Source organism: Mesoplodon mirus (assembly GCF_964341445.2).
Source record: "Mesoplodon mirus genome assembly, chromosome: 9".
NCBI classification, from domain to species: domain Eukaryota; kingdom Metazoa; phylum Chordata; class Mammalia; order Artiodactyla; family Ziphiidae; genus Mesoplodon; species Mesoplodon mirus.
In genome coordinates, this window is record NC_138985.1 from 83,547,433 (window position 1) to 83,574,901 (window position 27,469).

At 40.9% G+C, this 27,469-nt stretch overlaps 1 protein-coding gene and 1 pseudogene across 5 annotated transcripts in view; both read right to left on the reverse strand.

Annotated features, from left to right (window-relative positions):
• CTTNBP2 (cortactin binding protein 2) overlaps positions 1 to 27,469 on the reverse strand; it is a 188,890-nt gene that overhangs the window by 22,379 nt on the left and 139,042 nt on the right. For all 4 annotated transcript variants that reach the window (XM_082632187.1, XM_082632186.1, XM_082632185.1 and 1 more), the window contains 5 exons: positions 26,741 to 27,016; positions 23,795 to 23,890; positions 22,505 to 22,584; positions 4,790 to 4,876; positions 4,613 to 4,712 (listed from right to left, as the gene is read on the reverse strand). In XM_082632187.1, the coding sequence (XP_082488313.1) occupies positions 4,613 to 4,712; positions 4,790 to 4,876; positions 22,505 to 22,584; positions 23,795 to 23,890; positions 26,741 to 27,016 (639 nt within the window). The remainder of the gene's footprint in view (positions 1 to 4,612; positions 4,713 to 4,789; positions 4,877 to 22,504; positions 22,585 to 23,794; positions 23,891 to 26,740; positions 27,017 to 27,469) is intronic.
• Positions 5,677 to 7,041, reverse strand: LOC309810658 (hypoxanthine-guanine phosphoribosyltransferase-like; annotated as a pseudogene). Its single transcript has one exon. The product of its transcript is annotated as a hypoxanthine-guanine phosphoribosyltransferase-like (transcript).

Genomic DNA, 27,469 nt, shown 5'->3' on the forward strand with positions numbered 1-27,469 from the left:
CTTGCTAACTTGGGTAACTGCACTCAAGGTCTCAGCAGGTGAATCTTGTGTTTATATCTTACTTTTGTTATTTAAAAAAAGAAAGAGGGATTTCATACATATAAATTACTAAGCCAAATACAGAATAAGAATCCTTTAATATTTGGAGATGCTACACTATTTCCTACATAACAGAGTGGAGATCTTTTGTCCTCAGTCTGTCATTTGAAAACCTCCTTTTTTCAAATCCACTTCACTCTGTTTTCATGCCCTATCATCAGCTACTGTCTCAACAACTTCTGCACTGTCTAATCTCACTTCTTTCTACCTCCACTGTTAGCAAGTTCTTCCACTTGCTGACAGCTAAATATGATTAACATTCCCTTTTTCTTTGCACATGCTACTTCTTGTATCAGGTTCATGCACTCATTCAACAAGTAATTATTGGCAATCAGTGTACAAGGTGGAATGAAAGAATAAGCTATATTACTAGCCTTCAAGGCGCTTTTGTGTGGGCCAACACAAAAGCCCAAATAATACCCTCACCACCTTGAACTATAGTTAGGTGGGGCACAGAGGTAAACAAAGCCTACTGCTGTTCATTAGAGGTAGTTGGCATACCTGGAGGGGTCAGACAAGCCTTCATTTGGGGGCGTCCTCGGAGTATTTAAACAGGGGCTCCCATGTCTATTTTAACCAGTCCTGTACCACGCAGTACTTTACATAGTACCTGCCATGCAGTAGTTATGGGTGTGTGTGTGGGGGGGGCAGTTTGTGTGCTTATTCTAGATGAAATTGTAGAGTAATTCTAGATGAAAGCTGCAGCATAAACAAAGACATGGAGAGTGGGAAAGCAAAGGACATGTGAGGAAGAAATACTGTATTCTGCTGGAGCTTAGATAACTATTTTTAAAAAGGGTCAGATATTCCAAAGAAGATATACAAATGACCAATAGGTACAGGAAAACAGGTTCAACATCACTAACGATCAGGGAAATGCAAATCAAAACCACAATGAAATATCACTTCATAACTGTTAGAATGGCTATCATCAATAAGAGTTAACAAATGTTGGTGGGGATGTGTAGAAAAGGGAACCCTTTCACATTGTTGGTGGGAATATAAATTGGTGCAGCCACTACGAAAAACAGTATGGAGGGTCCTCAAAAAACAAAAAATAGAACTACCATATGATCCAGCAATCCCACTTCTGGGTATATATCCCAAGCAAATGAAATCAGGATCTTGAAGAGATTATCCACACACCTGTGTTCACTGCAACATAATTCACAAGAGCCAAAACACGGAAACAATCTAACTATCCATCAAGAGATGAATGGATAAAGAAAATGTGGCATACGTATACAATGTAATGTCATTCAGCCATGAGAAAAAAGTAAATCCTGCCACTTGTGACAACATAGATGGACCTTGAGGGCATTATGTTAAGTGCGATAAGTCAGACGGAGAAGGACAAATACTGCATGATATCACTTGTACGTAGAATCTAAAAAGGCCAAACTGATGAAACAGTAGAATGGTGGTTATCAGGGGCTGGAGGGTGAGGGAAATGAGATGTCAGTCACAGGGTACAAACTTTCAGCTGTAAGTTGAATAAGTTTCAGGGGTTAATACTGTATCTGTTGTATACTTGAAAGTTGCTAAGAGTAAATATTAAATGTTCTCTCACTGTAAGAAAGGAATGGTAATTATGTGACGTGATGGAGATGTTAGCTAATGCTACAGTGGTAACCATTTTGCAATACAGAAGTGTATCAAATCAATGAATTGGGGCTTCCCTGGTGGTGCAGTGGTTCAGGGTCTGCCTGCCGATGCAGGGGACACGGGTTCGTGCCCCAGTCCGGGAAGATCCCACATGCCGCAGAGCGGCTGGGCCCGTGAGCCATGGCCGCTGAGCCTGCGTGTCTGGAGCCTGTGCTCCACAACGGGAGAGGCCACAACAGTGAGAGGCTCGCGTAACGCAAAAAAAAAAAAAAAAAAAAAAAAAAAAATCAACGAATTGTATACCTTGAACTTACTCTATGCTGTATCTCAATTATATCTCAAAAAGTTAAATTAAATTAAAAAGGGTCTGATAAGCAAATTAAGTGGATCAGTGTCCTAGAATGGAAGACCCTGAATGGGACTGACATAGTTCAGTGGGTGACTGGGGCAGGTGGGAGTCAAGAATCACAGAGCGCTTTTAATCGGGGGTCTGGTGGTCTGTGAAAGATGTTCAGGGAGCACAAGAGGTAGGCGGAGCAGCCACTTACAGGAAAGTAGACAAAATATAGTAAAAGGAGGCATAAAGTGGGATGGTACCAACGGGGATGGATGAAAAAGGCACACTGAGATCCATTTGGCAGGACATGACCATGGACTGGCTGTGGGACAGGAGTGAGGGGTCCATGACTCAGAGGACCTGGGGGTTCCAGACGGACCTAACATGGCTTAAAAATTAAGACAGTTGAAAACATTGAAACATTGAAAGAACAACCTCCCAAATGTTCACTTAAAAACCAGGATGTCTGGCTTCTTCTTCCAAGTCACAAGACCTCACATCACTGAGTCTACACTCAGCTGCTCGCAGCCGGGAGCTGCTGCCCTCGTGGCGATGGAGACAGGCTTCCCCTCCCCTCCAGCCCCAACCAGCCTGATTCACCCCTTAATGTGGCTTTTTGCACCCGTGGGCATTTAGGTTTTCAATTCTGCCAGGGAGACCTGAGTTCCAAGTATGAGGTGCCAAGACACTCACCAAACTTAGAAATTAGGAAGAGGGGTTCTTTCTAAGAAGATGCTCCCCAAGGATTTATAAATGCTGAGTTGGTCACCTTCGCATCCTTCTTGACCTAATTCACTGTTCTCAGATTTTTCTTTCTCTAGCTAAGTTTAGAGCAGAATTCGGTCTAATTGCTATCTACTCTGATAGGGTGAGACCACAATATTTTAACTTCTTACTCTGAAATGAAGCAAGGCTGAACACTGAAAACCATAGGGGGCTTTTGTTATAAAACTAAGGGGAGACGGGCTTCCCTGGTGGAGCAGTGGTTGAGAGTCCGCCTGCCGATGCAGGGGACACGGGTTCGTGCCCCGGTCCGGGAGGATCCCACATGCCGCGGAGCGGCTGGGCCTGTGAGCCATGGCCGCTGAGCCTGTGCGTCCGGAGCCTGTGCTCCGCAGCGGGAGAGGCCACAACAGTGAGAGGCCCGCGTACGGCAAAAAAAAAAAAAAAAAAAAAAAACTAAGGGGAGAAAAAAAAATTTTGGCAGGTGAGTTTTTGAGGAGCAGCAGTGGGCAGTGATTCGGGTCCGGCTGAGGAGCCGGAAAGCCTAGTTTGAGTCCTACTGTGCTGCATCCTCACTGCAGGATCCACTGCGTCCCCACTGCAGTGTACTTAACCTCTTGTCTCAGGTGTTTATAAATCAGGGTGTTTACAGAGTCAAAGCTTAATAAACATTAGCTATTGTTAGTATCATTATCAGAGAAAACAGCTTTTCTCTGTAGCTTACTCTCACTAGTTTCTGGCCAAAGACTGGCCTGAGTACTAGAGCAACATTCAGATTCTGGCGGGATTTTCTTGTCCCCAAAATGTGCTTCTAGGCTTGTGGATTCCTCAGTTCCCCTCTAAACCTGCCTCTTAATTTTACTTCTTGACTTAGGAACTCCTGGTAATTTCCTTCTTCCTCAACCTGGTCACCAGCTGTCCCAGCCACAAGGTATCTCCCTTGATCACAGCTCCAAAGATAAGTATCACCCCTCTCCCTAAAAAAGAGACCTGAATTCACATTTCAACTCACCCTTCACCCAGCTCACAGTTCCCTCCTTCACCTGCTCCCGAGGGTCCCTGTGGTTTTGAGCCTCTGGAGACCAGAGGTTGGTCCATTTCAGTTTTTATTTCACTAGTCATGCTATATACTATGCAGAGTTACACTAACTCCACCTGTGCTGAAGCTTGGGGTGTTATGTTCTGGAGCCTAAGATAGAAAGTTTATGAAAACTTTATAGTAAGAAACATGTTTGATCACGGTTCTGCCACTATGTAGTTGTGGTAAGTTACTGAAACTCTCTATGCCTATTTCCTCACCTTTGAAATGGAGATAATACCAACTTGCATAGGGCTGTTGTGGAGATTAAATGAGTTAATTAATGCACGTCATGTGTTTAGCAAAGTGCCAGTCAATGGCATACTAAGAATGACGTGGAGAAAGCAGTGCACCCAGGTGCAGCAATAGGGATGCTTTCGTTGTAGAGAATTTATGAATAATAATAATATTTATTAAAAACCTATCTCCTGGGGCTTCCCTGGCGGCGCAGTGGTTGGGAGTCCGCCTGCCGACGTGGGGGACACAGGTTTGTGCCCCGGTCTGGGAGGATCCCACGTGCTGCTCCCAACAGATAATTTATAAACAAAAGAAGAAAAATATAGGATGTACAATAGATGCAATGGTACATACATGAAAATAATTTTTTGCAAGTGCTCACCTGGGTTCCCAGTTTTCATCCCGCAGCTGCTCCATAACTGAAAAGTCAACTTAAATTTATCCCCAAGCAACAACATTTATTTCCGTATAACGGCTTACTTGAAGGGCATGCCTTTTGGTTATCACAACTCAGTTTGCTGAGATGGTCTTACCGCTACTGATGAACAGATCTACTAGCTGGTCCTTGGAGAAACCAGTATCCACTTCAGCTCTCACTATTTCACAGGGGAATCCTGCAGCCATCTGTCTGTGCTGTGATAAGAGTGTGATTAGTTCTATATGCTTTTGTGTTTTCAAAGAAAAGGAGAGGGTATGTGACTGATCCATACCTTCATGCAGAGTGCAAGCTGATGGGCTATGTAGTCTTGCAAGCTTCCTTCTGGGCCGTGGAAAATGACATTATGATATTGCTCGACCTATTAACAAAACGAGAAGAAACCTTAGGTAAAAATGCTATGAAGAGAAAAAAGTGGTACACAAGTGTAGAATTTCCTTTTGGATTGTCACCAGCCTTTCAAAAGATAAAAAATATTATTTTAGGGCTTCCCTGGTGGCACAGTGGTTGAGAGTCCACCTGCCGATGCAGGGGACACGGGTTCGTGCCCCGGTCCGGGAGGATCCCACATGCCGCGGAGCGGCTGGGCCCGTGAGCCATGGCCGCTGAGCCTGCGCATCCGGAGCCTGTGCTCCGCAACGGGAGAGGCCACAACAGTGAGAGGCCTGCGTACCGCAAAAAAAAAAAAAAATATATATATATATATATATTTTAGGGGTTAGCTTCATTCATTGGGCATGTGAAGTCTTTCATTTTAATGTGAAACACTGGCAAACATATTATTTATATAGTATTTTACATTTTATATAGTACTTACATATTAATAGCAAGAGATGGCATATTTTTAAAGAGAATACTCCTTCTCCCTCCATTTTCTACACTGAGGTTCAGTATATTAGCTGGGAACACAATTCCTAGCATGTTTTTGTCCCTTGCAGATGTTCCATAATTTTTTTCTTTATTATCCCTTACAGATGCTCTTTAGTTTGAATTTTCCCACTGCACATTTTACTTTTCAGAGGTTAAAATAGCAATGAATGTTTTCCAGGAAATTTTGGAAAATACAAAGAAGAATAAAGAAGCAGAATAGAAATCACTGAAGCAACCACTGTAAATATTTTTATGTTTCCTTCCAGCTTTTTTCTCTGCATAGTTGATGTGTGTGTATTTGGTTTTTTTCTTTTTTTCTTTTAAAGAGCCAACCTTTATTTTAAGGATTTTTACATTGAAGACTTCAAAAAGTGGTAGGCTTTTAGAACTTATTGACCTGTATTTAAAAGGAACTGTTGACAAAGATTCGCCAGAAATAATCTGAACAAGTGGGAAAATACAGTTAATACTACTGAAACCTACTAAAATAACTCCAGGACATATGGTTTATCCAACATAAAGATACCTCTAAATGCTGTCACTGATATGAAACTGACTGCTTCTTTTCTAAACACACAGTGGTATAATTAACAATATTCAATCACTTCTGTTCTTTCCTAAATATATAAAAATTAAAATACCAATTACAAAACTAATACATTCTTCTCTTTCAATGTTTCTTACAGATACAATTTCAATATTTTCATTCAATAGTGGTGTGGTTTAAGAGATTTTTCATTCACAAGTCAAACAACAATCCACCCAAAGGGAACTGATAGTCTATAGGCTCATAGTGCAAATAAAGAGTTCAGGAATGCAGCAACTGACCTTTCTAAAATACAAAACGGATGAAATTCTTAGAAGATACATGTAACAAGCTCTACTAAGCAGCTGGCCACAGAACTAGAACATCTGATAATTTTCCTGTTGATTCACTGGGACTCCAGATGTTTCCAAACTCAACTTGAACTCTCATCTTAGGCTTCATATTTTACTTTTCCAGTTTCACTAATGATACAAACATGATTCAAATACTTGAAGTCGTCATTATAGTCAAGGGCATATCCTACAACACACCTGTCTGGAATTTCAAATCCAACCAAGTCTGGTCTATATGCAACACTTTGAGGGGTCCTCTTAACAGGCAAGCTTGCAACCTTGAGCATCTGGATCATTCTGCTTGACCAAGGAAAGCAAGGTTTGCATTGTTCTGCCAGTGTCAGTTATATCTTCAACAATCAAGACATTCTTTCCAGTTAAAAGTTGAGAGATCATCTCCACCAATTACTTTTATGTCACCTGTTGACTGGTCATTACAGTAGCTCTTCAGTCTACTAAAACCTACAGTCATAGGTATAGATCTGTCACTATTTCTCTTCAGTGCTTTGATGTAATCCAGCAGGTCAGTAAAGAATTTATAGCCCCCCTTGAGCACACAGAGGGCCACGATGTGATGGCCTCCCATCTCCTTCATCACATCTTGAGCCAGCCGTTCGGTCCTGTCCATTAGTCCATGAGGAATGAACACCTTTTCCAAATCCTCAGCATAAACGATTAGGTATACATCTAGGTCATAACCTGGCTCATCATCATTAACCACGACGCTGGGGCTGCGGGCTGCCATAACGGAGCCGGCTGGCGTGCGGGCTGAGGGCAGTCTGGGGAGGAGAAACCAGCAGGGCCGAGCAGTAGGTGGCGCCGCCGCCGCTCAAAGCCCAAGCGCCTGTATTTGGTTTTTAAGAAGGATACAGGGGTGTAATCTTCTTACAGCTATTGTATATCAGAGGATATCTTTGTGTTGACTTTTTGCATAAAAGACATCTTCATGAGTATTCAATTCTTGAATCAACTATGTGATCCCATTCTTCAAAGCACTGAATTCCAGAAATCTAGGTAGAGACTGACTGATACTTTTACTTTGTAAAAATGAATATCTCTTGCCTGGAAGCCTATAGGGTTTTAAAAAAATCTTTACCCTCATGTATAAGGATATCTCGCCTAAGAACATTTGGAGATATAGTGGGTGCTGGGACAGAAAGCCATGACCTTTTATGTATGTCAAGGCCCATAACGTTTGCAGTGAAATGTGGAGGGGAGGTCAACCTCTCACCTCCATGATCCCAGGGCTGAGTTCCCACTCCCAGCCCACATGCTGGGGAGAAGCTTTCTTCTTGGAAAGGTCTTGCAGAAAAGCACCTGTGCAGGTGTAGCACCTACCTAACCAGGACAGTTGACGAAGCTCACATATGAGGATTGAGCCACCCATACTTAGAGAAGTGTTAGACACAACAGGGTCTGTTCTCTCTTTATAATTTGTAATGGGACAACGTAAGAACATGTATATCTTTGTGCTATCGTTGCTCTGCTGTGCTCTGATGAGTTTGTCCCTTTTACATAACAGGGGAAGGGCACACCCTTGAGGGTAGCCAGAGTGGACTTCTATGAAGACAGTGACTATGGCCCTGGCTCCTTACAGGAAAAGGCAGATTCTGAGATGTGAAAGGAAGGCTTGAGGGAAAGCCCTTAGCATGGAAGGAAGAGGGAACTCCTTCCTTACCTGGGGACTTTAAGACCTGAGCTTTGGCCTCCCAGGAGACCATGACATAAACTTAGAGGAACTCCTAGAAAGTGGAAGAAAACTAGTCTTGACCACTGGGTGTCTGAAAATGAGCTAAGGAGGGAAGTGATTCTTAAAGGGGTCCCTTGATGTTGAACTTGGGACTGGGTTTTAGGCTCTGAAAGACAATTTATCTGGTAGCCACCACTGATTTTGTCTGAGTTTAAATATTACTCCACCATTGCTAAGCCTTCAATAAAAAGGGGAAGAGCTGGATTCACACTGGGGGTAGGGCAGCAACACGGAGAGTCATGGCTGGAAGACACATGACGGTGGCTGTAGCTGCCTGAGGAACATCAGGATCCTAAAGCCACAGGATGAACTCAGCAGTGGCTGGCCTGGGCTGTTTTCTGTGGTACTGAGAATCTGTGAGCCAAGCAACAGTAGAGATGCCAGCCAGGACCAAGACTGGGACAGGGCCTCTTCCAGAGACACGGGAGAGACAGTAACCTAAAAAGTTCAGTTGAGGTTCTGCTTCTTAGACAGTGAGGCCATAGAGCCATAAGACTTCAGGGGTAAGTTATTATTAATGAAGAATTATTAAAGAATAATATGTTCTCATTTGTACCTATGTGATGGGGAAGCTTGGGGATACACAGATTATACTTTTCATTAAAAAATGTTGCCCAGATTTATCTAGTTAGGGCCTCTTTCTCCCAATTTTAAATGCAATATGGTAAATCCTTTTGATATGCACAAACTTCTTTTGGCTTGGGAAATTTTTCTTCCATTATGTTTTTGTTAATTTCTCCTCTTCTAGTTCTAATTCTAAGGAATTAGAATTAGGCTTAAGTTCCCTTGCTGTTCTCTGTAAGGATGCCTGTCCCCTTATCTCTTCATTTCTCTCTCTCTGTCCTTCTCTTCTGCCTTCTGGGAGTGAACTCCTCACGTTAGTCTTTCACAACCCTGAATGGAACATTCATTTATCATCTCACTTTTGCTCTCTATGACCTCAAGGACAACTTTAATGATGCCATTGCATTTTTAGTTGTTCTTATAGTTCCTTGCTTCATCCGTCTCCTTTCCAGCATTCTTCCTTTTAATCTTAGCCTGCACTCTCTCGTGGCTTTCTTGCCCTGCTTTCATAGTCTATCTCCTTGCATTCTCTAGAGAATGAACATAATTTTCCAGACTTCTTTGTTCTTTATTTTTAAGCTGTGTTCTTCTGAGTTTTCAGAAGGATAACTCTGTCTGTTCTGCAGTATTCTTCCATAGGTATAATGTTAACTTGCCATTGGTATTCATATACTGTGAAACCACAGGAAGAATACTGCAGTGAAGCAGTATGTGTGGACCATCACTGATTTTACTTGCTGTCCACTGATTTTCCAGCTGAATTCCTGCCTTAGGTCACTGGACAAATGGCGGGCTGGTGTCTATAATTTCTAGTTAAACTCCAGGCTCCAGCAGTGGCTGCAGTGGACTAAACTTCTGCTGTCCACCTTGGCGGACAAATGCATGAGATGAACTGCAGTACCGGAAGCAGGATGCTCTTGTACCCGTCCCACCGAGAGTGCTGATATAATATACTTCCTGGATGCAGCAGGGTCTCACCAAAGCCTGCCGACTTGCTGCTCAGGGATTTCTCGGATCCAAACTCTGAATGGCTGTGGAAGCACCTGTGTTGACAGGGGGTGGAGGATAATATCATGGTGCAGCAAAAAGCAGAGGCAGTAAAGGAAACATGCCCAATTTTCTAACTGCTGTAAATCTTGCTTTTTTGAATCATTAGTAAGATGGTAAGAGAAAGATAAAAGTGTTTTCCTAATAAATCTCAGGTAGGTCTCAAATAAAGTAAACCCAACACTCTCTTGCCCCTAAAGTTAGTGAAATTTTTTTCTAGATTCTTGACAAAGGAAGACCTCAGTTCTATTTTTCTCCGTTATTGTGAAGTTTTATCACTTTTAAAAAGTACTTTAGTGGGAAATTGTGTTAGGTACTTGCCAGGTGCAATTTTAAACCAGAAATCTTGAGCTCTCCAAATTAATCCCAAATTGCCATGACTTATAGTGTAGAAATTCTCTCACAAGGAATGGATTGTTTCACACCAGTGGAACAAGATACAGCTTTTCAAGATTTACCGAATATTCTAGCCCTGAGATTTTCAACTAGCACTGCTATTTAATCCTGTCTCACTTTTGAAAACACGGGTGCTCTTTATAGCCATCGTGTCAAACTGCCTGCATTTTCTTAAGATTGATTTTGAAATCATATAACAGCAAGAGACCCAACTTCATAGATAAGCTGTCTTCAATCCCAACACCTTATTTTTTCTCAGATTGTTGGTTCTCAGGGACAGGAAACATTCCATTTAAAATTTCATTGAAAGGCCATTCACTAGCAGTAAGCATTTCTGTTCACACACTCTATTATCCTTTCTGGAATAAGGTAAAATATAAATAAATGAATTCAGTAAGTAAATCAAGGTAAAAGACTTCCCGATCATTCAGACATTCTAATGCATGCATCCTATTAGTAGGTTTCTCCTCATTTCAAGCATTATCAATTTTTTGTTAATGGTATTTTGTTCTACCTCATCAAATGATACAGTTGTGTTGGTTACCATTTAAGATCTGAACAGAAAATTAATTATGGAAGTCTCTTGCTCTACTGAGACTGGTGCAAACATGCAAAGCTATGCCAAGAAAACATATTTGTCTGTTCTAGTGCTACCATATTATTTCTCCAAATAGCAAGATCTGAGGTATAATAAATATACATGCTCCATGCTTCCAGCAGAGGGCTCTAAAGATAGACAGGTAGGTAGGTAGGTATTATAGATGGACAGGCAAGAAGGCAGACAGATTTTTTGGGGGGAGGAGGAGGTAAATATTTGAATTCTGTTGAAAGGAGATCTATTTTTTGAAAAACAAATTCAACTTCTAAAATGTGAATTGTAGTCACCAGAATTATCTTCTAAGTGCATGCTTACAGTGTGACATTTCTGCTCATTAGGAAACAGACACTGGGCTTTTTTTTTTTTTTTATCACAGTTGATACCAATCCCTTTTATTCTTGTGTCTTCACAGCCTATTCAGGAAGCTCTTATCACAGGTCAATTAGTGCTTTGTGAGGCAAATGAATTCTGGATTAAATGGAAACAATGACCTCCACAAAATCCCATCCATCCCTTTATTTTTTTCCCTCCACAGTGTTTTTCTGCAGAATGGAGTTTACCAGAGGAGCTATAGTCTCCACTAGGGTCAATGTAGCACCCGCAATGTGTTTTCAGACTTGTGGCATTATTTTAAAGCAATAAACTTCAACTTTTGTTTGGAGTTTCACTTGTCAGAGTCTGAGGAAAAGATTCTACTACGCTAAGACGGTTTTAGGCCAAGTTGTGTTGAGATGCTGAACTCAAAAAAGGATGAAAAATAAAAGGTCTTTACCAAGCTAATAAAATTGGAATTGTTATAGAATAAAGGGACATGCTTTATAGCTAAGATGTTCATTCCAACCTCTTCTGGAACTTAATTTTTAAAGAACTGATTTATGTATGACTTTAGAGCCACATACAATACAGTTACTGTCAACTTATTCATGTAAAATCCCCCCAAACAATATTGGCACATCCAGCATCAGGGATACACAAAACCAGAGTCTTTCATGTTAGGGGTTTTAGGCATTTGCTGAGGTCCCTCTTTATAGAATAGGTGTAAGAGAATAATGGAATTCAAGAGAAATTACAGTTCACACACAGAGGGACACCCATACTATATGCTTTTAAAAATTAGCTTAGAGAAACCATAAAAGCCAAGATCAGGGCTTCCCTGGTGGCGCAGTGGTTGAGGGTCCGCCTGCCGATGCAGAGGGCACAGGTTCGTGCCCCGGTCCGGGAAGATTCCACACACCGCGGAGCGGCTGGCCCCGTGAGCCATGGCCGCTGAGCCTGCACATCCGGAGCCTGTGCTCCGCAATGGGAGAGGCCACAACAGTGAGAGACCCACATACCACCAAAAAAAAAAAAAAAAAAAAGCCAAGATCAGACTTGGTTACTAACTTCAAATAAAGATAGGCCCTCACTTATTAACACAGAAGTAGTAACTTGGGTGTTATAACTATTTAAAAAGTAAAACTGTAAGATATAATTCTTGGATATAATTCCCCCCTGGTCACCTCACCTCTGGCACTCATGAACTCTTGCTGCTCCAGACCTCCTCTGGGCTGACACTTGCCCTACTGGCCAGAATCTTCTTGCACTGTAGCCAGGGAAGCCAAGGATCCACTGGTGTTAGAATCACCTCTTCCTCATACCAGGGAACTGGCTTCCTTCTTCCACTACGACCTTACCCAGCATTGCCCCTCCATGCTCTGAATAAGCTCAGGCTAAACTTGGTCATCTGCTAAAGGGGTTGATGAGATTTTGTGGGCCATCTTAGATACGTAACCATCATTTACAACATTACTTCTATGGGGCCATAGCAAACTTATTTTGGGAATGTATGAAGACTAAGTAGAATCTCCTAGTGATGATTCTTGATGATGAGCATGGCACATACTTGAGTGGACAGCCAATATAATTCTCAAGAATTGTGTCCATGGGGATTCAGAGATCTACATTTAAAAATAGGGCTCAAGGGACTTTCCAGATGGAAGAGGAGTAAGACATGGAGATCACCTCCCTCCCCACAAATACATCAGAAATACATCTACACATAGAACAACTCCTACAGGACACCTACTGAACAGTGGCAGAAGACCTCAGACTTCCCAAAAGGCAAGAAACTGCCCACGTACTGGGCGTGTGGTTGACAGGGTCTTGGTGACCCAAATGGGTGTCAGGCCTGAGCCTCTGAGTTGGGAGAGCCAAGTTCAGGACATTGGTCAGCCAGAGACCTCCCAGATACATGTAATATCAAATGGTGAAAGCTCTCCCAGAGATCTCCATCAAAACGCTAGGACCCAGCTCCACTGAACGACCAGCAACCTACAGTGCTGGACACCCTACGCCAAACAACTAGCAAGACAGGAACACAACCCCACCCATTAGCAGAGAGGCTGCCTAAAAACATAATAAAGTCAGATACCACAAAACACACCACCGGACGTGGTCCTGCCCACCAGAAAAACAAGATCCAGCCTCATCCACCAGAACACTGGCACCAGTCCCCTCCACCAGGAAACCTACACAAATTCAGAGTAATGATAGTAAAGTTGATCCAAAATCTTAGATATAGAATGCAGAAAATACAAGAAATGTTTAACAAGGACCTAGAAGAACTAAAGAGCAAACAAACAATGATAAACAACACAATAAATGAAACTAAAAATTCTCTAGAAGAAATCAATAGCAGAATAACTGAGGAAGAAGAAAGGATAAGTGACCTGGAAGATAAAAGAGTAGAAATAACTACCACAGAGCAGAATAAAGAAAAAAGAAGGAAAAGAATTGAGGACAGTCTCAGAGACCTCTGTGACAACATGAAATGCACCAACATTCAAATTATAGGGGTCCCAGAAGAAGAGAAAAAGAAAGGGACTGAGAAAATATTTGAAGAGATTATACTTGAAAACTTCCCTAATATGGGAAAGGAAATAGTCAATCAAGTCCAGGAAGCACAGAGAGTCCCATACAGGATAAATCCAAGGAGAAATACGCCAACACACATGTTAATCAAACTATCAAAAATTAAACACAAAGAAAAACTATTAAAAGCAACAAGGGAAAAGCAACAAATAATATACAAGGGAATTCCCATAAGGTTAACAGCAGATCTCTGCAAGCCAGAAGGAAGGGGCAGGACATATTTAATGTGATGAAAGGGAAAAACCTACAACCAAGATTACTCTACCAGGCAAGGATCTCATTCAGATCCGATGGAGAAATTAAAACTTTTACAGACAATCAAAAGTTAAGAGATTTCAGCACCACCAAACCAGCTTTACTACAAATGCTAAAGGAACTTCTTTAGGCAGGAAACACAAGAGAAGGAAAAGACCTACAGTAACAAACGCAAAACAATTTAAAAAATGGTAATAGAAACATACATTTCGATAATTACCTTAAATGTAAGTGGATTAAATGCTCCAACCAAGAGACATAGATGGTTGAAGGGATACAGAAAGAAGACCCGTATATATGCTGTCTACAACAGACCCACTTCAGACCCAGGGACACATACAGACTGAAAGTGAGAGGATGGAAAAAGATATTCCAGGCAAATGGAAATCAGAAGAAACCTGGAGAAGCAATTCTCATATCAGACAAAATAGACTTTAAAACAAAGACTATTACAAGAGACAAAGAAGGACACTACATAATGATCAAGGAATCAAACCAAGAAGAATATATAATATTGTAAATATTTATGCACCCAACAAAGGAGCACCTCAATACATAAAGCAAATGCTGGCAGCCGTAAAAGGGAGAAGTCGACAATAACACAGTAATGGTAGGGGACTTTAACACCCCACTTTCACCAATGGACAGATCATCCAAAATGAAAATAAATAAGGAAACACAAGCTTTAAATGATACATTAAACAAGATGGACTTAATTGGTATTTATAGGACATTCTACACAAAAACAACAGAATACTCTTTCTTCTCAAGTGCTCATGGAACATTGTCCAGGATAGATCATACCTTGGGTCACAAATAAAACCTTGGTAAATTTAAGAAAACTGAAATGGTATCAAGTATTTTTTCTGAGCACAACACTATGAGACTAGATATCAATTCCAGGAAAAGATCTGTAAAAAATACAAACACATGGAGGCTAAACAATACACTACTGAATAACCAAGAGACCACTAAAGAAATCAGAGGAAATAAAAAAATACCTAGACACAAATGACAATGAAAACGCGACGACCCAAAACCTATGGGATTCAGCAAAAGCAGTTCTAGGAGGGAAGTTTATAGCAATACAATCCTACCTTAAGAAACAAGAAATATCTCAAATAAACAACCTAGTCTTACACCTAGAGCAATTAGAGAAAGAAGAACAAAAACACCCCAAAGTTAGCAGAAGGAAGGAAATCATAAAGTTCAGATCAGAAGTAAATGAAAAAGAAATGAAGGAAACGATAGCAAAGATCAATAAAACTAAAAGCTGGTTCTTTGAGAAGATAAACAGAATTGATAAACCACTAGCCAGACTCATCAAGAAAAAGAGAGAGAAGACTCAAATCAACAGAATTAGAAATGAAAAAGGAGAAGTAACAACTGACACTGCAGAAATACAAAGAATCATGAGGGATTACTACAAGCAACTCTATGCCAATAAAATGGACAACCTGGAAGAAATGGACAAATTCTTAGAAAAGCACAACCTTCTGAGACTGAACCAGAAAGAAAGAGAAAACATGAAGAGACCCATCACAAGCACTGAAATTGAAACTGTGATTAAAAATCTTCCAACAAACAAAAGCCCAGGACCAGATGGCTTCATGGGTGAATTCTATCAAACATTTAGAGAACAGCTAACACCTATCCTTCTCAAACTCGTCCAAAATATAGCAAAGGGAGGAATACTCCCAAACTCATTCTATGAGGCCATAATAACCCTGATACCAAAACCAGACAAAGATGCCACCAAAAAAAGAAAACTACAGGCCAATATCACTGATGAACATAGATGCAAAAATCCTCAACACAATACTAGCAAACAGAATCCAACATCACACCAAAGGATCATACACCATGATCAACTGGGGTTTATCCCAGAGATGCAAGGATTCTCAATATCTGCAAATCAGTCAATGTGATACACCATAGTAACAAATTGAAAGAGAAAAATCAGATGACCATCTCAACAGATGCAGAAAAAGCTTTCGACATAATTCAACACCAATTTATGATTTTAAAAAACCCTCTAGAAAGTAGGCATAGAGGGAACTTACCTCAACAAATAAAGGCCATGTATGACAAACCCACAGCCAACACTGTTCTCAATGGTGAAAAACTGAAACCATTTCCTCTAAGATCAGGAACAAGACGAGGTTGTCCACTCTCACCACTATTATTCAACACAGTTTTGGAAGTTTTAGCCACAGCAATCAGAGAAGAAAAAGAAATAACGGGAATCCAAATTGCAAAAGAAGAAGTAAAACTGTCACTGTTTGCAGATGACATGATACTATATATAGGGCTTCCCTGGTGGCGCAGTGGTTGAGAGTCCGCCTGCTGATGCAGGGGACACGGGTTCGTGCCCCGATCCCGGAAGATCCCACATGCTGCGGAGCGGCTGGGCCCGCGAGCCATGGCCGCGGAGCCTGTGTGTCCGGAGCCTGTGCTCCGCAACGGGAGAGGCCACAGCAGTGAGAGGCCCGCGTACAGCAAAAAAAAAAAAAAAAAAGAATGATACTATATATAGAGAAACCTAAAGATGCCACTAGAACACTACTAGAGCTAATCAATGAATTTGGTAAAGTAGCAGGATACAAAACTAATGCACAGAAATCTCTTGCATTCCTATGCACTAGTGATGAAAAATCTGAAAGAGAAATTAAGGAAACACTCCCATTTACCACTGCAACAAAAAGAATAAAATACCTAGGAGAGAAAAAAGACCTGTATGAAGAAAACTATAGGACACTGATGAAAGAAATTAAAGATGATACAAAGAGATAGATATACCATGTTCTTGGAATGGAAGAATCAACATTGTGAAACTGATTATACTACCCAAAGCAATCCACAGATTCAATGCAATCCTTATCAAACTACCAATGGCATTTTTCACAGAACTAGAACAAAAAATTTCAAAATTTGTATGGAAACACAAAAGACCCCAAATTGCTAAAGCAACCTTGAGAAAGAAAAACGGAGCTGGAGGAATCAGGCTCCCAGACTTTAGACTATACTACAGAGCTACAGTAATCAAGACACTATGGTACTGGCACAAAAACAGAAACATAGATCAATGGAATAGAATAGAAAGCCCAGAGGTAAATCCATGCACATATGGTCACTTTATCTTTGCTAAAGGCAGCAAGAATATACCATGGAGAACGACAGGCTTTTCAATTAGTGGTGCTGGGAAAACTGGACAGCTACATGTAAAAGAATGAAATTAGAACACTCCCTAACACCATACACAAAAATAAACTCAAAATGGATTAAAAACCTAAATGTAAGGCTAGAGACTCTAAAACTCTTAGAGGAAAACATAGGCAGAACACTCTGACATAAATCACAGCAAGATCCTTTTGGACCCACCTCCTAGATAAATGGAAATAAAAACAAGAACAAACAAATGGGACCTAATGAAACTTCAAAGCTTTTGCACAACAAAGGAAACCATAAACAAGACCAAAAGACAGCCCTCAGACTGCGAGAAAATATTTGCAAACGAAGCAACCGACAAAGGATTAATCTCCAAAATTTACAAGCAGCTCAATATCAAAAAAAGTAAACAACCCAATCCAAAAATGGGCAGAAGACCAAAACAGACATTTCTCCAAAGAAGATATACAGACTGCCAACGAACACATGGAAGAATGTTCAACATCACTAATCATTAAAGAAATGCAAATCAAAGCTACAATGACGTATCACCTCACACCAGTCAGAATGGCCATCATCAAAAAATCTACAAACAATAAATGCTGGAGAGGGTGTGGAGAAAAAGGAACCCTCTTGCACTGTTGGTAGGAATGTGAATTGATATAGCCACTATGGAGAATAGCATGGAGGTTCCTTAAAAAATTAAAAATAGAACTACCACATGATCCAGCAGTCCCACTACTGGGCATATACCCTGAGAAAACCATAATTCAAAAAGAGTCATGTACCAAAATGTTCACTGCCACTCTATTTACAATAGCCAGGACAAGGAAGCAACCTAAGTGTCCATCATCAGATGAATGGATAAAGAAGATGTGGCACATATATACAATGGAATATTACTCAGCCATAAAAAGAAACAAAATTGAGTTATTTGTAGTGAGGTGGATGGACCTAGAGTCTGTCATACAGAGTGAAGAAAGTCAGCAAGAGAAAAACAAATACTGTATGCTAACACATATATATGGAATCTAAAAAAAAAAAAAAAAAAAAAGAAAATGGTTCTGAAGAACCTAGCAGTAGGACAGGAATAAAGATGCAGACAGAGAGTGGACTTGAGGACATGGGGAGGGGAGGGGGAAAGGTAAGCTGGGACGAAGTGAGAAAGTGGCATGGACATATATACTCTACCAAATGTAAAATAGATAGCTAGTGGGAAGCAGCCACATAGCACAGGGAGATGAGCTCGGTGCTCTGTGACCACCTAATGGGTGGGATAGGGAGGGTGAGAGGGAGATGCAAGAGGGAGGAAATATGGGGATATATGTATATATATAGCTGATTCCCTTTGTTGTAAAGCAGAAAGTAACACACCATTGTAAAGCAATTATACTCCAACAAAGGTGTTAAAAAAAAAAAAAACGAAATGGAGTTATTTGTAGTGAGGTGGATGGACCTAGAGACTGTCATACAGAATGAAGTAAGTCAGAAAGAGAAAAACAAATACCATATGCTAACACATATATATGGAATCTTAAAAAAAAAAAGGTTCTGAAGAACCTAGGGGCAGGACAGGAATAAAGACTCAGATGTAGAGAATGGACTTGAGGACACGGGGAGGGGGAAGGGTAAGCTGGGACGAAGTGAGAGAGTGGCATGGACATATATACAGTACCAAATGTAAAACAGCTAGCTAGTGGGAAGCAGCCACATAGCACAGGGAGGTCAGCTCAGTGCTTTGTGACCACCTAGAGGGGTGGGATAGGGAGGGTGGGAGGGAGATGCAAGAGGGAGGAGATATGGTGATATATGTATATGTATAGCTGATTCAGTTTGTTATAAAGCAGAAAGTAACACGCAATTGTAAGCAAATATAGTCCAATAAAGATGTAAAAAAGAATTAAAAAAACCAGAGCTCAGATCAGGGTGATCTACTCATGTATTTTTCTAAATATAATAATTATTCACATTCATTGCATAATTAAATTACAGGGTTATTAATAAGCTAATAGAAGTTGCAAACTGGCTAAGAGAAAAGTTTGAGTTAATAAAAAGTTCAACTATTATAATGTTATTAGCGATTCAAACTCAATTAAGTTAAATGTCTCCTATTAACTCAAGGATGGAGACTTAAAATTCACTTGTATTATGTAGCTATTCAATGAAAGTATTTAAAATTAACATCATTGAAACAAAACCAAAAAGCCTGATTTAAAGGTTTCACTGCGTTTGGTTTCCTGCATAAGGGCTTTAATACATGCATTTTATTTAGCACATTTACACACCTAGTAAAAACTGCTTACTACAATTATGCCTTAACCAATAGGTTAATAACTAGCATAAACTCTGATAACACTCATGAGAATAGAAGACAGCCTAGGTTCAATTCCTTAGATTTTACCACTTTCTTGCTGAGGACCTTGGGCAAATTACTTTGAGTCTTGGTTTATTCACCTGTAAAATGGGAGTAACTGGTATAAGGAGCTACCTCATAGTATGTTTAAATGAGACAATCTACATACTTAGAAGAGAGCTTGGCATATACAGGCATATCTCGGAGACACTGCAGGTCTGGTTCCAGACCACTGCAATAAAGTGAGTATCGCTATAAAGTGAGTCACATGACTATTTTGGTTTCCAGTGCATTTAAAGGTTATGTTTATGTTTATACTAACTGTAGTCTATTAAGTGTGCTATAACATTGTTTAAAAAACAATGTACATACCTTAATTAAAAAACAGTTTATTGCTAAAAAATGCTAACCATCATCTGAGCCTTCAGTGAGTGGTGGTAGTAATATCAATGGTCACTGACCACAGATCGATGACAACAAATACAATAGTAATGAAAAGGTTTGAAATACTGGGAGAATTACCAAAATATGACACAGAGACATGAAGTGAGCAAATGCTGGTGGAAAAAATAGCACCAACAGATTTGCTCTACACAGAATTGCCAACAAATTTTCAATTTGTTAAAAAAAAAAAAACATGCAGTGCCTGTGAAGTGCAATAAAATGAGGTATGCCTGCAATAAATACTCAAGAAAAGTCAGGTATTACTAGGTTTGCATATCTATCATATAGATTTTCAACAATTCAAAGACACCTCAGTATGACTATAGTTACTGTGGCACCAGCTGGGTATGTGACTCTAGCTCAAGTCCTACCCAGTGGCTTCCTATCATAACTGGAATAAAATTCAAAGTCCCCACCTTGGTCCTGCATGATCTGGCTTCTGGTCACCTCCCAGACCTCATTGCCAGTCTAGACACTTTTGTACCAGCTGTTCCCTCTGCTTCAAACACCCTCCCCAAGGCTACAACCTTCACTTCATCTAGCTTTCTGTTTACATATCATTATAGGAAGCTTCTTCCTAACAACTCCATTCAAAAGCTTTCTGCCACCCCTTCCATTAGCTCTTTACCTCCTCATCTGCTTCATTTCTCTTTATACTTATAATTAGTACTGGGTATCACATTACAGATGTATTTTTTCATTTGTTTTTTATCTGTCTCCCCCCACTAGAATGTAAGCTCCATGAGGTCAGGGAATGCATCTTATACATAGCTATATCCTCTAAGTTTCTAAAACACTGCTTGCAGTTAGGAGGCTCTCAACAAACAGGTGTCAAACAACTGAATTAAATAACTAAACCAAATACAAAAATGCGTCTCACATGGTTGATCTCCATAAGGGGTTTATAATCTTGTATGGAAGAAGAAACAGTCACAATGATTCTGTGTTGTTATTGCCTGAATCACTTTAAAGTGATTGCTAATGAGTGACAAATTTTCATTATCTGCATCCAAGGGTTAATTGTTGGATTTTAAAAAGCCCTTTGTGTATACTCATTAAATTGACAATAGAACTCACAGCTGAGTTAATTTAGCCTCTGGTTTGCTGGTCATCGGGAGCTAAACTGTTTTCTGCCTTACGAAGCATGCACACAAATGTACATGGAATGTGCCGTATATAGCGTGACTAGCAGACATTTCATTTGACAGACGTACTCAGTCAAGGCTAAGGTGCAGTTGTAATCAGCTGCATCACCTTTCTAGTCATTTTATCATCTAAACAGGTAAGTGAAAAGCCCTGATTCTACCAGCTGATTCTACTGAAAGCCTAGGCCCACATTCCTGAAAACCAGTTGGTCACACTTCAACCTTCACTGAAGCAAAGGAATAAGACAGCTCTCCTTCCCATTTCTATGTAACACTCAGGCTTACTGTGGTGCTTCAAGAAGGAAGCAAATGGCAAAAGCAAAGAAAAAGAGTGAATGTATCAGATTTAGAAGACACCATCTTTCCTAAACTGCAAAGCCTCTGAATGTTTATACGCTACTGTAGCTGCTTTTACAAAGGTCAGTCCCAATGGTGAGCCTCCCGAGATCAACTGAATAATTTTGAAAACTTCTTTATATCAGGAACAAAGACATCAATTCACAGTTAATAGAAACAACTTTTGTAAAAGGTCAAACCCATTCATTTTTAAAAAAGCTTTCCAAATTAAGGCAAAATGATTGTTCACTTAATGTTTTATACCTTCAATATTAGTTTTAGATGTGTCTCACACACAGAGACACACGTGTGTCAGGGACTTGCACAATCCTGGCTTTATCTCTCACTGGCTCTGTGGCCTTGAGCATGTTATCTTACCTCTCTGCTTCAAGTTCCTCACCTATAAAATGGATGGTGTTTTCTACCTCATATTGCCTGCCATGTAATAAGTACTGGACAAATGCAAAGCATTGAATTTATCCATTTTGTATCTAGAATTTACTACTCTCTCCTGATAATCATATTCTCCTCCTTCCTTTTAATAACAGAACTACGTCCTTTAGCTTGGTGCATGGTTGCCCAGCAAGACCACACTCCCACTAGGCGTGGACAAGTGTCTAAATTCTGGTCAATGGGATGTGGGCAGTAAAGGTGTGTATGGCTCCTCTGAAAGGAAGGAACTTGCCCTCCTGGCTCTCCTCCCTCAGGCTGGAACCTGAGAGCAGGAGTGGTGACTGTCTGACTAAGCCCACACACATGACGCCCAGGGGTAGCAGCCCTGAAGAGGGAAGGTGCTAAGACCCGCAGGGCTCACCCTGAGTCTTCCTCCTCCCTGGGTCCCTCATCTGCTGGGACTTGCTGTGTTTGAGAAAAATAAACTTCTATACTGTTTAAGCTATAATTGTTTCTGCTGAAGTGGCCAAATTAATACACTAACTAATGCTAGCATATTTACTCAATTTTAAATTATAAAAGTTCACAGCCAGGCACCTTGAAATCTATAGTCATTCTCTTCCATATTGATGATCAATTACTTGATGTCAAGTCCTTGTCAGGGGAAGACACCCTCCTCCTGCCCAAATTAAAACACTTGGCAGGTCACAGGTAGTGTCTAGGTCCTGGCAATGGACACCTGGATGACTGTGACAGAAATCGAGAAGGAAAGTACCAGGAGTTGTCCAGGGAGGGGGGCTGCTCAGGAAGGTCATGAGGTCAGAGCACAGAGTGCGTGTCAGGGCTGGCAGTGTAAGAACCTACTTGGCAGGTCCACCTACCAGCCTGAGGTAGTTCTGTAGCATCTGCAGAGGGATCATAGAGGCATAGGTCACGCTACTGAGGCAGCCTTCCTGCGGCCCTGTGAGAAAGAAGCAAACGGAAGGAAAAATGGACTCTTCTTGTGAACTGTATAAATGATCAAAACATAAAAGAGCCTATCATAAAAGATACAATATGTTTATTGACTTATGTAGGCAGAGCTGACATTTGGCCAAGAGGCACCAGTGTGCCTTTACCATCGTGAAAATACTGTAACACTTTGTATTGACTGACGGCCCCTGCCGCTGGCCTCCCAAGAGCTCCCCAGCTGCCCCTACCTTCCCCCAGGAGCCCACCCATCTGCTGTCAATCACTACCAGGGCATTCAGATCCGGGCTCCAAAACTATAGCTTGTATTTGCTCTGATTGCTGGATTCCATATTTTACTGTTTATAAGCAAATGTCATCAGAGATCATCCCAATCCTCAGAAGGTTCTAGCCTTGCCAGCATTAATGTACGGGTGCATTCCCAAACTCTGTCCCCTGCCCCCGACCCCCTTCCGTGTTCAGCCACTCTCTCAATATGGTGTTTCAGCCTGAAGGAATTTTCTGGAATGGTCTCACACTTTTTTTAAACTTAAGTATCATTCAAGCAATAAAATAGAACTTTATTAGTTCAAACTGAATTTTTAAAAGCTCCATTCCCAAACCTGGGAAATGCATGATGAAATCAGTAGCCTTTTAGAGTTAAGGGCTGAGAAATTGAGAATTTCTATACTACTTACTAGCTTTATGTACTCAGACAAGAAAATCAATCTCTCTGAGCCTCAATTTCCTTGTACATAAAATGAGGATAAACATAAATACATATCTTAATTGGGCTGTTGTAAGGATTACATGAATTTATACTTGTATTGTGCTGTACACAACAGAGCCTAGCACAGAGTAGATGCTCACTGAAATTAGCCTGTACCCTAATAATCACATGGACTTAACAGCAATAAAAGACACTGCTCTTAACATGGTATCTGTCACTCTCTTATAAGCACATCAGTTTGTTCCTTAAGAGAAATGCAATCAGAATCTCAGCAATCAATGATCAGGAAAGGCGTCACCACAGGTATCAGAAACATGGCTTTTGATTTTTCCTCTTCTTAAACATTTCAAAAAACATCTAATTACTTAGTAGTGGGAGTCACACATGTGTGGCCTGAGGACACAGGACAAAACCATGCAGATTCAGAGCCTGTGCTGTGAAACACTCACGATGCAAAGTCTCTCAACATCACCTCAGTCTGGAATACCCTTACCTGACAAAAGCGCAGTGACCTGCTCTGCTTTATTCGTTCTCATAAAGTCCCACGGGGACTGGGTGAAGCTCTGACCTGCTGACCACGGCACATTTCCTAGTTCAAAAAAGATAAAATGAAATATCAAGAGAAGCTTAAAAGTAATTCTTCTTATAAGAGTCAATGAACGATCTCCTGTGTGAGACCCCAAAGGACTCCAGAGCTTAGACTGTCAGAGACACAGACAGACTATGGAAAGGGTCACACAAAGGGTTAACTCCCTCGTACAATTTTTGTGGATGGTCAAGAGGAGGCCTTCAAGCTACAGCCTTCTCCAAAGCTGTTCTTACAAGGGATTGAAAGAAACCTGGTGAAAATACAACCAAACACGTCCAGGGTGAAGTTTTCCAGAACAAAGCAGATCATAACCTTTCATGGTTCTTCCACTGCCTGTTTCACAAAGCCTGAGCACTTTGGATGAGATAACAGGTCCTTTATGATCTGGTCCTTGCCCCACTTTCCAACAAATTTTTGGATTCTAGTAAAAACAGTTAACTTCAGGGGCTCAGAATAAAGCAAACCTTTTCACAGTCTCGGCCCCCTGCTCACTCTTGCTCAAAAAAGGGTCCCAATTCCTAAGTGTCCACCCTGGGGAGGCATTAGTCCTCAGTACTTGTTTCCATCTCTTCCTTCCACAGATCAATTCTCAAATACCTATTCTCAGCACACCTCCAACACACATGCATACCCTACCGTAACTCACTGCTTCTCTGTTGCCCTTGGTCCCTTTAATCCAGTTGAGGTTATCAATAAAGTTACTTATATACATACAAAATAACAGTGGTATGCAGGCATACCTCCTTTTATTGTGCTTTGCTTTATTGCCCATTGCAGAGCTTGTGTTATTTACAAACTGAAAGCTCTTGACCCTGCATGGAACAAGTCTATCAGCGCCATTTACCAACAGCATTTTCTCACTTTGTGCCTGTGTAACATTTTGGTAATTCTCACAATATTTCAAACATTTTCGTTATTATTATATTTGTTATGGTGATCTGTGATCAGTGATCTCTGATGTTACTATTGCAAAAAGATCATGACTTGCCGAAGGCTCAGATGATAGTTAGCATTTTTTAGCAAAAAAAGTTTTTAAATTCAGGTATGTACATAGTTTTTTAGACAATGCTATTGTACACTTAATAGACTGAAATACATTATAAATAATTTTTATATGCACTGAGAAACCAATACATGTGACTCGCTTTACTGGGGTATTCTGTTTATTGCGGTGGTCTGGAACTGAACCCACAATATCCCCGAGGTATGCCTGTAACGACCAGTTATCAGCTGGCCACAGTCAGGTACTAAACGAAAGCCTTTACCCACAAAACTCAATGATTTTTAGATCTGAAATGCTACTTGGGTGCCCCGCACCTCTGGGACAAGAATGAACACCGGAATGGTCAGGCCTTAGCACCCACTGCTCACAGAAGTACCTGGATCTGATGCTGGTGAATACCCATTTGCCTTCCCCAGTTTCCAGATCAGCTGGATGAGGGCTGAGGGTGGAGGGCCATTTCCTTCAAAACATAGCCGTGAGGACTTCGTTTATTTGACCCCTGGGCAGAACCACACCTTAAATAATAGTGCATTTGCTGGGCAAATGTGTTCCTGAGAATCATTTATGACTTATTTTTTAATGCACTTCTAAAATTATATAATAATTCTTCTGGAATAATTATTTTATGATTATAACAATGATCCATAAAATTAAGTTGTGAATAATTTGCTTTAAAAGCTATTGGTGGGGCTTCCCTGGTGGTGCAGTGATTGAGTCCGCCTGCCAATGGAGAGGACACGGGTTCGTGCCCCGGTCCGGGAAGATCCCACATGCCGCGGAGCGGCTGGGCCCGTGAGCCATGGCCGCTGAGCTTGCGCGTGCGGAGCCTGTGCTCCGCAGCAGGAGAGGCCACAACAGTGAGAGGCCCGCATACCGCAAAAAAAAAAAAAAAAAAAAAAAAAAGCTATTGGTAATATATGTTTTGAAAGTGATTTAGCACATATGTGTGAACAAAATAAAATACTTTCTAATATAATAAGCTGATACATTAATCGCATGGTGAAAATTGCCCTTCCCTCCATCTTGACTATTCTTTTGCAACCTGGTGCTATTGAAAATACACAGGCTTTCCTCTCAGACAGGCTGGAATTTGAGTCCTGACTGTGTGACCTCAGGCAAGTTAACTTGTAACTAGTTATCTGTAAATGAGCCTGTTGTAAGGACTCACTAAGGTCTGTATATAAATAAAGCTCCCAGCACAGTCCTGACATCACAGGAGGTTCCCCATAGATGTCAGTTCTCTTAGTTCGACAGGAAAGAAACTAACCAGAAACACCTAACATTTATAGTACACTTACTATGTTTATCAGAAAGCAAATCTTATCTTTTTAAGTTCTTTGGAGTCCTATCAAACAGAAACAACCAGGTATCACCCTGACTCATTCCAAGCGGGAGCTTCGACTGTATTCTTCATTAAAATGCTTCTTCTAACTCTAGACTTTATTAGGACTCCCATCCAAAGGTAAGGTGTTCATACACTACTGCATCTCTGGCACAGCCCAAGTACAAACTTGGAGCTGTGTTCAGAGCTTGTGTATTAGCAAGCAGCTGCAATGTGGTTAGTTTCTTGCATTTATCAAAACAGCAAGTGCAATCACAAAGCCTCATCAAGGGCTTTCATGTCCTTTACTCTCTGGGTATTATTTGAGGCATAAAAGCATTTTTATACCAACAGGCAACATTATGTAATGGTTGCATTATGAATACTCAAGTTTTTCAGCACCAGCAGCTGCCACAAGTGAGCTTTGAATGTATTTAATCAGTGAACTACGTATCAGGTTAGGGAGCCCATGAACGTAAATAAACCCAGAAATTTAACTTTCCCTTCATTGCTGGACTGCTGATACCTAACGTGATGGATCGCACGCTGCTTGCACCGAGGCCAATGCTAGAGTCAGTGGTGCTATTAAACGTCACGTCTTCCAGACTCCACCATCCATCAGAAGAGATTGCTTGGAAATGATTTGTCAGAGCTTGACTCACTGCTTTTGAAAAATCATCCCATGATGTCTGTTTGCGAATATTTAAAGCACATATTGTGTTTTCATATTCAAAATCATCGGCACCGTAGTTGCCTGGTTGAATCTCACCCACTGAAATCCTTAAGGGTATTTTAAGAGCATCTGTTGGAAGAATGAAAGAATTAGGGGAATAAAATCCTGACAGGAAAAAAACCCAGAAAACATCTTACATAAAACAAACAGATATAAACATTTTAAAAACAAAGCAAAGGGCAGCTATCCTTTTTAAAATATCATCAATTGAATATTCGTCTACTGGAGTAAATTTTGGTCTCCCAATCTCTTCACAGTTTCTTTGGAACCATGTTGCTTGAACTGTTTATCTTTCCTTGTCTCTTTGGCCGGTTCTACTTCCTTGATTCTTTCCCTTCAGCAAGGTTCTCAAATTCTTTCAAAAAGCATCTGAGAGGGCTTCCCTGGTGGCGCAGTGGTTGAGAGTCTGCCTGCCGATGCAGGGGACACGGGTTCGTGCCCCGGTCTGGGAAGATCCCACATGCCGCGGAGCGGCTGGGCCCGTGAGCCATAGCCGCTGAGCCTGCACGTCCAGAGCCTGTG